At 40.2% G+C, this 15,973-nt stretch overlaps 1 protein-coding gene and 1 long non-coding RNA gene across 2 annotated transcripts in view; both read left to right on the top strand.

Moving 5' to 3' along the window:
* Positions 1–1,289, top strand: part of LOC124292267 — a 36,574-nt gene extending 35,285 nt beyond the window's left edge. Inside the window, exon 3 of the long non-coding RNA XR_006902402.1 lies at positions 1,226–1,289. This is a non-coding gene — a long non-coding RNA (uncharacterized LOC124292267). The remainder of the gene's footprint in view (positions 1–1,225) is intronic.
* Positions 1,290–1,294: 5 nt separating this feature from the next.
* Positions 1,295–11,641, top strand: LOC124292272 (coadhesin-like; the record flags this gene model as incomplete). The annotated part of the gene is made up of 6 exons (XM_046729333.1): positions 1,295–1,415; positions 2,695–2,982; positions 3,568–3,756; positions 6,831–7,067; positions 7,484–7,660; positions 11,028–11,641. Coding segments are annotated over 6 exons (1,221 nt in total), but the record flags the coding sequence as incomplete, so codon positions are not given.
* Between the last annotated feature and the right edge of the window lie 4,332 nt (positions 11,642–15,973).

Genomic DNA, 15,973 nt, shown 5'->3' with positions numbered 1-15,973 from the left:
GTTTTGGGACTTACGTAGCTAAGCATTATTGTAAAGCATTCAGTTGATTCTTTAGACTCTACATATTCCCTGAGGAGGGGTTCATTGCTTTAAACCGGCTCTGTTTAAATGAGATACATTTCTGTAAATATATCAGCACGGGTTAAATGTGACATATGTTATATTTGGAATTATGATTTCTCAGTATAAAGTATAAATTATGGTATTTGGGGGTTGAGTCCTATCCGAGACAATCTCAAAGTTAGGCACCTAATCGTCAGCACACAAAGTCAGCGATCTAACCAACTCAGCCATCGCCTTTAATCGTGGTTTTGTTTTGTGGTATGAAACTTCTTTTCGTGTAATTAAGGGTGCATTTTATAAATGAAAATTTGTAGTAATATTTGTTCTTCTGACCAACTACAAATGGCAATTTTATATGGTTTATAATTTGTTATAAAATTATTAAAAGAGTACATATAACGGTATTCAACGTTTGTGTTTTGTATTTTGAGTGCGTGAGATTATGTTAAAGCCGCATTTAGCAATATTCCAGCAATATCATAGCGGGTGGACACCAGAAATTGGCTTCACTCACTGAAGTAGTGCTTTACCCACTAGGCCATTAGTAGTTCTGGAGTTACATCAAATGGATTCACATCAACTATAGTCTGTTTCCAGTGAATACTAACCGATGAATTTCACTTAGACAACCAAATAAATAAAATAAAATAAAATGAAATTGAGATTGCCTGGTCTAGACTCGATTATTTACAGAACACCGCAATCTAGCTGGAATATTGCTGAGTGCAGCGTTAAACAAGAAACAAACCAACCAACCTCCTCATGAACAACAAACTGACCAAAGGTGAAACATTGAGTCGAGGATATACACACAGACATATGTTATTTTTGTGTTTGTGTTGTTTTGATGGATCGGCAGAGAAACAACTCCAGTTTTCAACCTTTCTATAATTAAAGATACACATCGTGTGCATTTTTAACCGTATCCCTTGTCCATTAACTTTTCATATGGTTGAAATCCTGACTTTGACATGCCTCGCGTAAGTATGCAGATATCTTATCATAAGGACCTATGGCCTTCCACTTAAACTGACTGGCTGCTAGTTAGGTTGGTTCGCAGGTTGGTTGGTAATACGTCGTCGTTCAACTTTGACAAGTTCAAAACGTTTATACAAACTGAAAAACTATCAACGTTACTTCTCGGAAACGTTTTTCTCTTCAGTTGACGGCGCCTGGGCGACATGGACCGTGGCGTCCACTGGACCTTGCTCACAGACCTGTGGGGGGAGGGCAACAGTCACTCAGTCGGACCAGGACATGTACCAACCCTTCTCCTGCTAATGGCGGTTCAACTTGCCCAGGCTCATCCACAGATAATCCTAGTCAATCCTGCAACACCACACCCTGTCCAGGTGCGATAGAATAAAATCAAACATTGTAGAAAGTTTACTTGTTTGTTTTAATTATTATATTCGTTTTGTACTGGAGTCAAGTTGACAATTTCGATCGATTGTATAGGTATTTAAGACTTCCTTTTAGTGCTCGAGGTATACAGGAAGATTTTTTGAGTGAATGAGTATGGTTTTAGGCCTCATCTAGCAACACTCCAGCAATATTACGGTGGGAGACCCCAGAAATGGGTTTCACACATTGTACCCATGTGGGGAATCGAATCCAGGTCTTCAGCGTGACGAGTCGGACGTTTTTAACCATTCTTAACACATTGGCTACCAAAGAACAATTCTTATTTTTTCGAACGTTTCGAGAATAAGTCACTTTGACAAGACAATACTGGTAATTTGTTAACTGATATTTTCTTTTTATCTTTCCTGTGACCTTCCCACGTTAATACAATATTTTGTAAACTGGATGCATATTATGCTTGTTTGGTTGGTTCAATACGTCGTCGATCAACTTTCACAAGTACAAAACGTTTGTGCATAAACATGTAACACAATTAGCCTGCAGTCCACGAAAATTAATTTTCATTTCTACAAACTGAAAAACTATCAACATTATTTCTCGGAAACGTTTTTCTCTTCAGTTGACGGCGCCTGGGCGACATGGACAGTAGCGTCCACTGGACTTTGCTCACAGACCTGTGGGGGAGGGCAACAGTCACTCAGTCGGGTCAGGACATGTACCAACCCTTCTCCTGCTAATGGCGGTTCAACTTGCCCAGGCTCATCCACAGATAATCCTAGTCAATCCTGCAACACCACACCCTGTCCAGGTGCGATAGAATAAAAATTAAACATTGTACAAAGTTTACTTGTGTGTTTTAATCATTATATTCATTTTGTTCTGAAGTCAATTTTACAATTTCGATCGATTGTATATGTCTTTAAGACTTCCTTTATGTGCTCGAGGTGTACAGGAAGATTTGTTTGAGTGAGTGTGTATGATTTTAAGCCGCCTCTACTAACATTCCAGAAATATTACGGTGGGGGACACCAGAAATGGGCTTCACACATTTTACCTATGTGGGGAATCGAAGCCAGGTCTTCAGTGAGACAAGCGGACGCTTTAACTATTAGGTCCCCCCAACACCCGATTTTTCTCTTTTGTTTTTGCCTATGTCACCTGCCACGTTGGCAATACAATATTTTGTGAACTGTATGTGGGCCTATAACCTGACTGGCTGCTTCCTTGGTCGTCAACTTTGGCAATTTCAAAACGTTTACTCATAAGCATGTAAAACAATTAGCCTGCAGTCCACGAAAATTAATTTTCATTTCTACAAACTGAAAAACTATCAACATTATTTCTCGGAAACGTTTTTCTCTTCAGTTGACGGCGCCTGGGCGACATGGACAGTGGCGTCCACTGGACCTTGCTCACAGACCTGTGGGGGAGGGCAACAGTCACTCAGTCGGACCAGGACATGTACCAACCCTTCTCCTGCTAATGGCGGTTCAACTTGCCCAGGCTCATCCACAGATAATCCTAGTCAATCCTGCAACACCACACCCTGTCCAGGTGAGATATAACAGTAAACATTGTACAAAGTTTACTTGTGTGTGTTAATCATTATATTCGTTTTGTTCTGAAGTCAAGTTGACAAGTTGAGTCGACTGTATACGTGTATGAGAAACTGTCCTCCATGTGATCGATGTATACAGGAAGATTGTTTTTGAGTGAATGAGTATGGTTTTAGGCCTCATGTAGCAATACTCCAGCACTATAACGGTGGGAGACCCCAGAAATGGGTTTCACACATTGTACCCATGTGGGGGAATCGAATCCAGGTCTTCAGCGTGACGAGCGGACGTTTTAACCATAAGGCTACCGGAACAACCCGATCTTTTTCGCTATTTCGACTGTCACTTTGACAAGACAATACTGGTAATTTGTTAACTGTATTTCGGTCTCTGACCTTTCACTTAACTTGACTGGATGCATATTATGCTGGTTGGCAATACGTCGTCGATCAACTTTCACAAGTACAAAACGTTTGTGCATAAACATGTAACACAATTAGCCTGCAGTCCACGAAAATTAATTTTCATTTCTACAAACTGAAAAACTATCAACATTATTTCTCGGAAACGTTTTTCTCTTCAGTTGACGGCGCCTGGGCGACATGGACAGTAGCGTCCACTGGACTTTGCTCACAGACCTGTGGGGGAGGGCAACAGTCACTCAGTCGGACCAGGACATGTACCAACCCTTCCCCTGCTAATGGCGGTTCAACTTGCCCAGGCTCATCCACAGATAATCCTAGTCAATCCTGCAACACCACACCCTGTCCAGGTGAGATATAACAGTAAACATTGTACAAAGTTTACTTGTGTGTTAATCATTATAATCGTTTTTTACTGTAGTTAAGTTGACAAGATGAGTAGGCTGTATACGTGTATGAGAAACTGTCCTTTATGTGATCGAGGTATACTGGAAGAACGAATATTATCTTTAGTGTATATACAAAAGCTGTATATTTAAGGAATATTACTTTTCTATATATGCGGTACTTTGTTGTCATGGCAACTGCCGCGTTGGTAACACAATACTTTATAAGCTATTAACTGTATTTGGGCAAGTTGACAAGTTGGGTCGACTGTATACGTGTATGAGAAACTGTCCTTAATGTGCTAATTGTAAAAAGTTACTTTAAATCTGCGAATCTGGATTCGACAGGATGGTACATGAAAGCTATTAAGGTTTTAGGGACCGTGGGATAGCCTACTCGTTAAAGCGTTCGCTCGTCACGCCGAAGACCGGGGTTCGATTACCCATTGGTAAATTGTGTGAAGCCCATGTCTGGTGTCCCCCCGCCGTGGTATTGCTGGAATATTGGTAAACGCTGCGTAAAACTAAACTCAGTCACTAATGAGGGTTTACTGGACATCCTGCTCCATCAGAACTCTTCTGTCACTTCTCGTACAAACCTATTCCGTGGTTTCGCATTAGTATTTAATCAGTGTTTATTGACAACTACCCACAGAAACACCATACGCCTATGTATCAATAACGCCTATTCAAACTTGGAATTATAGATCACTGTCTCTAGTTTGACGCTCCCATTTATCCTCATTTAGGTAATCGAACGGAGAATCCTGTCACCCGTCGTAAACATGTTACCAGTGGAAAATAACCACAATTTGGGTCAAAACCACCCAATTATTTGAGAAAAGGAAATTTGACTGTTTAAAGTCTAATTATGATGAATACTGTGGAAAAATATTTGGATTGTAATTGATATCAATCGAATATCAAAGTATGTAATGCACATGAATTAGTTACGTGGAACTCTATGATTGTGTTGTTGCTAAATGCTCCTACACTCAAATACTCGTTACAAATACATATACCCTTGAAGAATGGTTACACAGCACTCAAAACAATGAACTTGTATCTACATAAGGGGATACGATGACATGTGTCAACCAAGTCAGTGAGCCTGACCACCCGATCCCGTTAGTCGCCTCTAACGACAAGCTTGGGTTGCTGAAGATCAATTCTAACCCGGATCTTTACGGGTGCAGCGTTTTTATCACCTGAGTGTACAGACTGCAGGAGCAGCATGTGCCAGAGCCCAGGATGTACCTGCTGGCAGCCAACTCATCTGTATGGCAAGCCGTTAGGGACAAAATTGTGAATTGTGCCATGGGTGCTGTGCTATACATTGTATGAACAATTCAACCTGTGACATTTATACCAATTGACCGGAAGTATTCATCTGGAATGATTAGCCGATTTATTTGTCCAATATATACAGGGCATGGTATCGACTTTGGGAAACTGTGCCACGGTGTATTAAGTCCATCTACAGACAAACAGTTGTTTTCTGTGCATCACTGAATGAGTGAGTAAGTTTGTTTTACTACTCACTCAGCAATATTCCAGCTATATGGCGGCAGACAATCCAGTGATGAAATACTCGAGTATGGCAGCAGACAATCCAGTGATGAACAACATGAGCATCGATCTACGCAGTTGGGATACGAGGGCATGCGTCAACCAAGACAGCGAGCCTGACCACCCGATCCCGTTGGTCGCCTCTTACGACAAGTAAGGGTTACTGAAGATCAATTATAACCCTGATCTTCACGGGTCTGCATCACTGAGCATCATGGAAACTGACTGGAAACGTCCATCATAAACAGACGCTTCTAAATGATTGAGGATTAAAGCTTGTGACACATTTATAGATTAACCACATTTACGGATCATATGTCACGAGCGCCTTTCTTCCATGTCGGTGTCGAGAGACTTAAAGCATTCACCGTAGGTTAAGGTATATGTTAATCCCGAGTTTTATGTAGGTTATTCTATACATTATTTATTGATATTAATTGAAATTAAGTAACAACACAAGAAATGTTACCCTAAAGAGAAAGGCAGTGTTTAAGGGACGTAATATCAATTTGTGACATAGTCGCGAGCCATACAGAATTGTTATTGATGTTTTATGTGTTCCCATGTATTTTGTAATAGGAAATGAAAGGTGTATCGTTGTCATTTCCAAATTGTCATTCGAAAATCGCAAAATCAAAAGGTGTCACGTTTGTTCTGCCCGTTAAGTTGTAAGCATTGAGTGCTAGTTGCATTCACTGATACCATCAACTATCATTGGTTTGTGAGCAGCAATAACAACAAAGGCCATAACATAACACAATCATTTCGGGCTGTGGGGTAACCTAATGGTTAAAGCGTCCGCTTCTCGCGCTGAAAGCCCGGGTTCAATTCCCCACATGCGTACAATGTGCAAACCGAAACTTGAGTCTCATGAACCAATTCAGACAATTTCCTACTTGTCAGCCGATCCGAATTTTCTCGTGTGAAAATGAAAAGAGACACTACAAACAACTATGGTTACACAAAATTACAATTCCTTGTTCCATAAGAAAATGGTATTTACAAATGAATTTTAATTTCAAACTGAAAAACAATCGTATTTCTATATTTTATGGCGAGGTTTGATGAGGTTTTAAAATGATTCACAAGTCATCTGGCTTGCTGGTTACACATGTTATGTGTTCTTTCCGCTTATCCCATGTATTTTTCTAACGTAGAGTATGTGATTGGTACAACATCAAGGCCGTGAAAGACCGCCAAACCTTTTTTGTGGCCTCGTTTTGAAATTTCTACGATTTCCAGATTTCCGTTTGTCAGAGCACGTAGTGTTGCAATATACAAGTGATACGATATATCCAATAATACTGATTAATATTTATATATCCAGTTGAATTCTGGACTGGTTATTGTACTAAGTTGCGCAAAAAGACGGAACCCAGTCAGCAGGAAACGAGACTGTTGTGTGATCAATGTTTTGAAGTCCATTTCTGGTGTCCCCCGCCGTGATATTGCTGGAATGTTGCTAAAATGGCGTAAAACCACACCCACTCACTCCCACAATCTCTTCATTCATGCAGTTGATGGCGGTTGGTCCAGCTGGATCACTTCCCCTGAGGAACCCTGTTCTCTGAGCTGTGGGGGAGGGACAAAAACCAGACACGAGGCCAGAACCTGTACCAACCCTGCCCCATCTAACGGGGGGGCCACCTGTAGCGGATCACCCACCAGAGATACAGTAGTGTCATGTAATACTGCAGTGTGTCCAGGTACGAGTCCACATTTGACTTTTTAACTACAAATTGTTTTTGAAAGCCAACTCTGTTTAGGTAGGAAACGTTGTATTGGTGGATTTCAATATTTTTACATAGATAGGCTTATCATTACAGGAAACGTCATGCATTGGTAGGTTAACAATGTGTAAAAAGTGCACAGTCGATATATGTTACTTTGTATAGCTTTTAGTCAGTCGGGCCCGAAAGGCACCTACTTTGATACCGAAATAGAGATATTTCATGAGTTCCTTCAGATCGATCCTGCTATATTTCTTTTTAACCCCCAGCAGAGTTTCAAACAATAGAGAGAACATCTATTTAACTCAGGATTGTTGCTGACGTTTCGAAATGTACTGTTTATGCCAACACGGTCGACATCAAACTCATCTATGTACCTTCTACAATTCAAGTGACATGTCCAACAAGCAGTGGCTACATACATGACGCTTCTGTCAACGTATGTTACAAGATCTCATCGATTACTCGAAACTGGAACGATGCTCGTTCCTACTGTCAAGCTGAAGGAGGGGATCTCATAGCCCTTCAGACAAGCGCCAAGGAAACGTTTATTCGCCAGGCGATATTTGGTAATAACACCTTTTCTGCATTATTTGATTTTTTTCAGCTTGGTCGATAGTTATTGGGTAATAACACCTTTTCTGCATAATTTGATTTCTTTCAGCTTGGTCGAGGTCTTAAGCAACTCCGTGCTTGCTGAAAGAGGCGATCGGTAGTCATTCCAGCTGACATGGTTGACACATGTCGTGGTATCCTAAGAGCATAGGTCGATGTTTATGATAGCAATCACAGAATTGGTTAAATATCCGGTTTAGGATTGGTCTCCAGGAACCCATGGTTGTCGTGAGAGGCCAGTAACAGGATCAGGTTGTCATTCTAGCTGACTTGGATGACACATGTCAACGTATCCTAGCTGTGTGGATCCAAGCTCATTTTGTTGATCACTGGATTGTCTTGTCCAGTTTCGATTATATACAAACCGTCGTCATCCAGCTGTACGATTTTTGTGTGCGTCGCTAAAAGACAAAGTACAGCAAGATAAGCCTACAGGGTTACATGTGCAAAACGAAAATATTTCTTGAACGTATCTTTGAAAATGCATCAGTAGAATCTCTGCACTTGTCTAAGTTTTGATGTTCAACACAAGCACTAAATGTGATGGGCGGTGAGGTAGCCCAGTGCTTAAAGCGTTTGCTCGTCACGCCGACATTTCTATGTCCCCGTCTGTGTTGTTTCTGGAATATTGCAAACAGTGTCGTAAAACCATACTCGCTTACTTATATGACAACGTGTCAGTGGATTATATTGCCCATCACATGGTTGCCTGGTCACTACTCGATTGTTACCAGGACGTCGTCGCGTATCAGGAATGCTTCTGAGCAGTTTTTGGAATAAAACTTTTTTGTAATGCAAATTGTGTTTTCAGCAACTGACTGATACCATTATTTTCATTTACAGGCCCAATGCAATTTGTTTCGGCGGGTAACCGAAAGTTTGATTGCTTGTTGTATAGGGCCGCACACAGCAATATTCCAGCTATAAATGACGCTGGTCTACATGTAAATAATCGAGTCTGGACAGACAATCCGGTGATTGACATAATGAGCATCGAACTATCTGGCGTTGACGTTTTATACGTATCTTCATCGTTGAACATTTTGTATTCTGAAACGCCATACACAGTAAAGTGAGCTTTTAATCATTGGTTAAGCTTATCAATGGTTAATCATATGGGTTTTCTCCGTGATAATGGATTTTATCTTGATTGGCACAACTCACGTGCTGGTTTAATTCTGTCCCTCGAAGCATAAGCTGCAAGCTGTATCGCAAACATCTGATTGGGGACGCAGTGTGCGAAATAGTTTCCAGTCGGGCTAGCTATGCCTGAAATTTTCTAGCCCACAAAATAATTCACTAGCCCGAAATTTGAATGTAGAAACTAAGCAAAAGATTACAGAAATAGATGAGTATAAGATATTGTCGGCATGATACGGGTTTCGTCATTAAGCCGCTAATATGATGAACATAATCTTGCATGATTTAAAAGTGTATTATAACTTAACAAGTCGGAGAGAGTGATATATTTACAAAGTGACCCCATGAAATTCACTAGCCAGTTGGACCAGTGACTGTGGCCCGACTGGATTTTTACAAGCCATGGGCTAGCGGGCCAGTGGCTATTTCGCACACTGATTGGGGGCCTTGACAATCAACGCCCAGTGATCTAGTGACAGCATGCGCTCATATTATATATTCCGGGACAAAGCAAACAGCAACACGCGCTAAATAATGTTTGTTTTGAAACTCTAAGCATTTTATAATTAGATGACCTGAAAAGCTTGGAAAACGCACGTAAAATCTCCAAAGCACGTCCGGAAGATCGTCCAAAACACAGTCAGTTGGTCACTTAGAGCTGTTACGTAAACAAACGCATGTGTCTGTATATCGCACTGTTCGTGATCCTTTCCTTATTGAAAACTTTGAATAAGGCAACACAATTCCGTTCTATGTCATGTCAATATGACTATATACATTTTCATGATTTTCTAACTATCACATAATGTCATGACTGATTAAATTACTCTAGTTGCTTTTATCAAGTACCTCCATCCTAACGTGTGTTCTGATTGGTTTGTCGTATTATCGCTCATAACATTACCGATAAGGGGCCCGTTTCACAAAGCGGTCGTAGCACTACGACTGTCTAAATTCTATGTTAATGTATGGGAGTTACGATCACCTTGGTGCTGCGATCGCTTTGTGAAATGGGGCCAAGGATTTACTTAAAGGTTACGGAAAGAACGAGTGTTGACGAATGAGTATACCCTATGTGAGGAATGTCTAAGATCTGGTCACACTTGTCACAAATCGTTGGAATCATACTGGTCACACTTGTCTTCTACACCTTCGAGCATTGAAGAGTGAGAGGGTGAGTGAGTTGGGTTTTACGCCTCTTTTAGTAATATTCCAGCAACATCACGGCGGAGGACACCAGAAATGGGCTTCACACGTTGTACTCATGTGGGAATCGAACCCGGATCTTCGGCGTGACGAGCGAACGCTTTAACCACTAGGCTACCCCACTGCCCCCTAACATTCAAGAGGGAGAGACCCAGACGATGACAGATATGTCTGCAAATTATTGTTATACTACGTTTGGTTATTATTTTAGTGCATTGAGGTTACGGCCGACATATTTGTTTTTCCTGGTTCTGATGCCAGTCTGGTTATAATAATGATATGAATAAGGGCATTTGTAATGCCCTGAATTCCGCACCACGGCGGAGCACGCTGCCAACAATGTGATTATTATTACTCTTGCTAGAGAAGGTTAATAGTCGCATGACTTATCACACCGGGTACCTATTTTCTGGTGGGTGAACAGGGGCAATTTTGAACAAACTCACTTGCCAAAGGTGAGAGCACATGTATCACATATGCTTCGTTGTGGAGCAGGTCTGGTCCTAGAAACCCGCAGGAGTCAAGCTGCGAAACACGGTCACCCATCCAGCGACTCTCCGCTTAACTTCCACTGATTTACGCACAGGACCACACAGCGCCACGACATTAATCGTCCTGGGTAAATGGTGGCGTTATGAACAGGGTACAATGTAATGTCTTATAAATAAAACAAAAAGCAATAAATCCCTTCCACAATCATCAGAAATATTCTGACAATCACATCATTAAACTGTTCATACACTGATATTCTCTCAAACCTGAATCCTTTGTATGATTCTTGCCTTGTCAACCATCACAAATACACGCAAAGGCAAATCAAGTGCACACCTGAACATAGACGAATGCCCGTGCTGATGGTTTCAGCAGTGTGGAGGTCGTTGTCGTCCTGTATCATTTTGAGCTTGTCATACTTCATGACCTTATTCGACGTTTTCGACAAATTTTAATACAACTCATCCATTTATTTGTTTGTAGATATCATCGGAACTTCTGACGTAGACTACTTCATCGGGGGACAGCAAACATCAACTCCTGGCTCGTGGAAGTGGGTAGATGGAACTTCAATCTCTGGCTTTTCAATGTCTGATTCCACTAAAATGTGCTTGGAAATCGACAAAGACATCTTGGATGACGACGTTTGTAATTACGTACAACGGTTTGTGTGTGAAATCGCCCTGACGTAAGAGGAAACAAGTGACTGTAATGTGCACCTAGCCCCTTCTAAATAGAGGAAGAAAACAACACTTTCCTTAATCAATACAAATCTCTGTTCCTTGTAATGGCGCGGAGTCCACTGTACGATTCCGATAATGTCAAAGGCACGTTTTTATAACACCAATTATTGGGGACCCTGATTTTCACAAAAAAACATGCAAAGTCACGGCGTCAATACTGTCCTGAATTGCATAGATCGATGTTGATGCTGTGGATCACTGGATTGTCTGGTCCGGACTCGATTATTTGCATACCGCCACCATAAAGCTGGAATATTGCTGAGTGAGCATTAAACAACAACCAACCAACAAACCAACCAATATCGTCCTTAACTAAAATGCGTGGAATCATGTGGGACAAGTTACAAGGGTTGACTGAACAAGACAAATCCCTGATCGAACTACATTTGAAAAAACTTAATTAACATTCTGTTTCTGGGCCAATAAATAGATATGTTGGAACAGTGCATGCACTGTTCGTGGCTTGGCCTGTCTGAATGCAACCGTATCGCCAGATCGTTTGTGAGTGAGTGAGTGAGTTTAGTTTTACGCCGCACTCAGATATATTCCAGCTATATGGCGGCCATCTGTAAATAATTTAGTCTGGACCAGACATTCCAGTGCTCAACAGCATGAGCATCGATCTGCGCAATTGGGAACCGATAACGTGTGTCAACCAAGCCAGCGAGCCTTACCATCCGATCCCGTAAGTCGCCTCTTACGACAAGCATTGGGTTACTGAAGGTTCATTCTAACCCGGATTTTCACGGGCAGATCGTTTGTGCAGAGGCGAAGCACAACATATGATAATGCACTGTACATACGAGGACAATGTTTCAATATTGAGGCATCAATCTTCAGTGATATAATAGATTCACATATTGTTTGAAAAACATCTATATCATTACTATGAATAATAGATAGTATACACCTGGATGCATTACAAAAACACAAAGACGTAATATATTGATATTATGGTTCATCGTTGGTCTCTCTGGAACTTGTATTATTGCAACACACATTTGTTGATATTTTTAATAAAATTATGACGAGTTCTCTCTGTTAAACAAAGATACACTTTTCCACAGAGGACGATAGTTTTCTTATTTTAGCTTCGAACTTCGATATTTCGTTGATGTATGTTTATGGATAAGACAATGCTGCTCACCTATCATCAGCTTAACACCATTCCCTTAAGACGAACATGTGTTTTCTGAATCTTTCATCCATGTGATGATTGTGCTTTACATATTCTGCATAAAGGTTATTTCCCTCGTGTATGTGTATAACTAAATGCTTGTGGTTTTGTTTTTCATTTTGGCTTATAGCCCTTGCTTTAACTTGTAAGTAATATTGTAAAAGCCTATATTTTATATTGTAAATAATACTGTAATGTTAAAATGTGTGTATAATAAAAATGCGGGACCTTGTGTTTATAATTCACTTGTGTGTATGTGTAAACTTGGTCTCCTCGCTATATGGCTGAAACAAAGTAGATGCGACATTAATCTTTATCTCACTCATGTACCAACTGTCATCCGTTGGCCCAAATCCTTGAATGACCTATTTCTGCTTAAACGAGTGTGTACAAGAGAGCCAATCTTCCACCGCAGACAATGTACATTGCAATAACCCTCTGTTATCTGCGGAGATCCTGTGAGGGAAAGTGCATGGTACGTCTTAACTGCACAGATTTATCCTGGGGTAAGAGGATACAGGATTGCCGTACTAATTGATCAGACAGGATTCATCTCTAATTTTGCACTGGTCAGTAGAACACCTTTGTCTCATACTCATACAGATGGCTCCGCGGCCTCGTTTGGCGGTGGACAGTAGCCAAGACAATAATGAACATAACATTATTATACGTTTTTTTAACAATACCAAAGAAACAAAGGTCATTCACGGATATGCACTCGACATCTGGAATGAGTGAGTTAGTCTACTTTTACACCGCTCTCAGCAATATTCCAGCTATATGGCCGCTGTCTGTAGATAATCGAGTCTGGACCAGACAATCCAGTGATCAACAGCAAAAGCATCGATTTGCGCAATTGGGAACCGATGACATGTGTCAACCAAGTCAGCGAGCCTGACCACCCGACCCCGTTAGTCGCCTCTTACGACAAGCATGGGTTACTGAAGATCAAAATTCTAACCCGGACCTTCACGGGTACATCTGGAATGAGTTACTGGATTGTCGGGTTTTTTCGCAAGACTGATGGACGAGATATATCCTAAATAATGATGGATATTTGACTGGGTGTGTTCAAATAGTATGCAATTCATGATATGATTAATTATCATCACAAAATGACAAACTATTGAAATAGAAGTATATAGACAATAGACCTGTGTATTTTAGACCTGGTGTGTGACTGATATACAACAGTTGTTGTCTAATATACAGTTGTAGACCTCAGACGGACTTGTGTTCTTGAGGTCACCACTCACACAGATCTGTCAAACACTAAGTGTGATGCAGTTGAGTACTGAATAGTTTTCACGGGCAGTTGCACCACACGAATTAAGATAGAATAAAATAACATTTTATTATCCCGAGGGGAATTTTGGTTACATCGTAAAACACGTAGAACACAACATAACATGGAATCACAACATATCACATTTCAACAAGCATTAAGATAATAAAAAAATAAATAGGTAAGAGCACTAAAAGAGTGAAAGAGTAAGATATGACTTAATGTAATGACGAGATAAAAATAGCACTTGTGTAAAATGGTGTACATGAAGGTAAGATGATAAATGAATGAATATGGAGATTAACTGTTGTTAAAATAATGAATACAAAAGAATGACGGAACATATTTGTACTAGCTATTGGCATGCGCAGACGACGTCCCGACAGAAAAAATTCAAAAACGTAAAATAGAATATGAGAACTGTCATCTACAATTTGCCGCTATTTTGTGACAACTTGCTGCTCGTAAAGAAGGACGATAGATGTTGCTAAATCTATGCCAATGATTTTGGGTGTTGCGTTAACAATTCTGCAGAGTTTAGTTTTGTTTTGAACAGACAGGTTACCAAACCAACAAAGTAGGGTTAAAAGTTAAAATCTTTGTATTTATGTTTCGTAAAACATTACATATAAGACAACAATCAAGTCTAAACTTGTTTGAAACGACGAAAGAAATACAATCTCTGCTGACCTTTTATGTATACGTAATCAACATTGTCATTCCAAGTTTGCATACAGTCAATGATAGTGCCTAAATGCTTGTATTAGTCACAATTTCCATTTGAAGTAGGTCCTAAAGGGTGAGATGATTTTTCTGAAATCTATAATCTTATCTTTTGTTTTCTTAGTACTTAAAATTAAAAAGTTATCTTTACACCAATTTGTAAAATTCAAAACCTCATTTCTGTAATCAAGGTAGGCAGATTTCAAAAGTGAAACAATTGCTGCGTTATCGGCAAATTTGATAATGAAACAGTTAGCTGTTTCACTGATACAATCATTGGTAAAAATAATCAACAATATTGGTGACAAAACACATCCTTGTGGAGTTCCAGTGGACAGGTTGGTAACAGAGGAACTGATCCCATTTTCAGTAACACAGTGAGGTTTATTAATCATAAAAGAGTCTACCATCTGATTAGATTACTGTCAACACACATGTTTGACAGTTTTGACAGAATAAAGGTGGCTGAATGGTACTGAATGAGGAGGAAAAGTCCGCGAAAAGAATCCTCACATATGATCCACTATTTTCCAAATGTTTATAGATGAGATTCAGAAGAGTTATTGAAGCATCGTCTGTACATCTTCTTTGTCGGTAAGCTCGTCACGATATGGCTGAAATATTGCCAATGTGACGTTAAATATTAACTCACTCACTCACTCTTTGTCGGCAAGCGGTTTAGGAACATTTGACCATAAAGCAGTTGTTCACTTTTGTCAAGCCTTTTCGTGCACATGGTCCCAAGGGACCACAAAAAGCGTGTGTGTTGTCAAGAAATATATGTTTATTGTGCGAACTCAGCTATATTCCAGCTAAAGCGTCCTGTGTCCTGTGGACCAGATAATCCATTACTTAACATCATGCGCAACAATCTTCGCAGTTTGGATTCCGTGTGTCAACCAAGTCAATGCCTGACCACCCGATCCTCTTACGGCAGGCTTGGGTTGACGAAGATCTGTTCTATCCCGGATCTTCACGGCTCAGCCAAATACGGTTTACTCCCACTTTTGCAAATGGGCAGTGTTAAACAACAGGGATTAGGTTATAGTCTGTATCAGGGTAGTGGGCACTGATATATAGTATAGTCATAAACTACATACTAAAGGATTTACTTAATTCATAAACTCGTATGTAACTGGCATTAACACAGAAAGACATAATGAGTTTGAAATAATAATTTATAAACATACAGGTGATATGCATCTTTTGAAACATTGGTATGAGTAACATCAATAACATCATCAACATATATGTCCAATCACAATACAGGGTGTCTGCAGCAGCTTGATGGAGGAGGTTGTCTGGTGTGGAAAATAGCATAAAGTTCTTGTCAGGTGCTGAATGCAGGAGGAAGTTGTCACGTCAACTTGATCATTAGCCATGATGATGAATGATGAAGTGGGGGTTCGTTTTATCATATAAATGCATGACTGGGACATTTATTAGCTCACCAATTTATTCAGACTTCTGGTCAATTTGTCACCAGACGTACCTTGAAACA

The sequence above is a fragment of the Haliotis rubra genome, unplaced genomic scaffold, assembly GCF_003918875.1.
Source record: "Haliotis rubra isolate DU_JTF1 unplaced genomic scaffold, ASM391887v1 Scf510, whole genome shotgun sequence".
NCBI classification, from domain to species: domain Eukaryota; kingdom Metazoa; phylum Mollusca; class Gastropoda; order Lepetellida; family Haliotidae; genus Haliotis; species Haliotis rubra.
The sequence above is the reverse complement of the archived record's forward strand: the minus strand, read 5'-3'. Positions and strand labels throughout refer to the sequence as shown.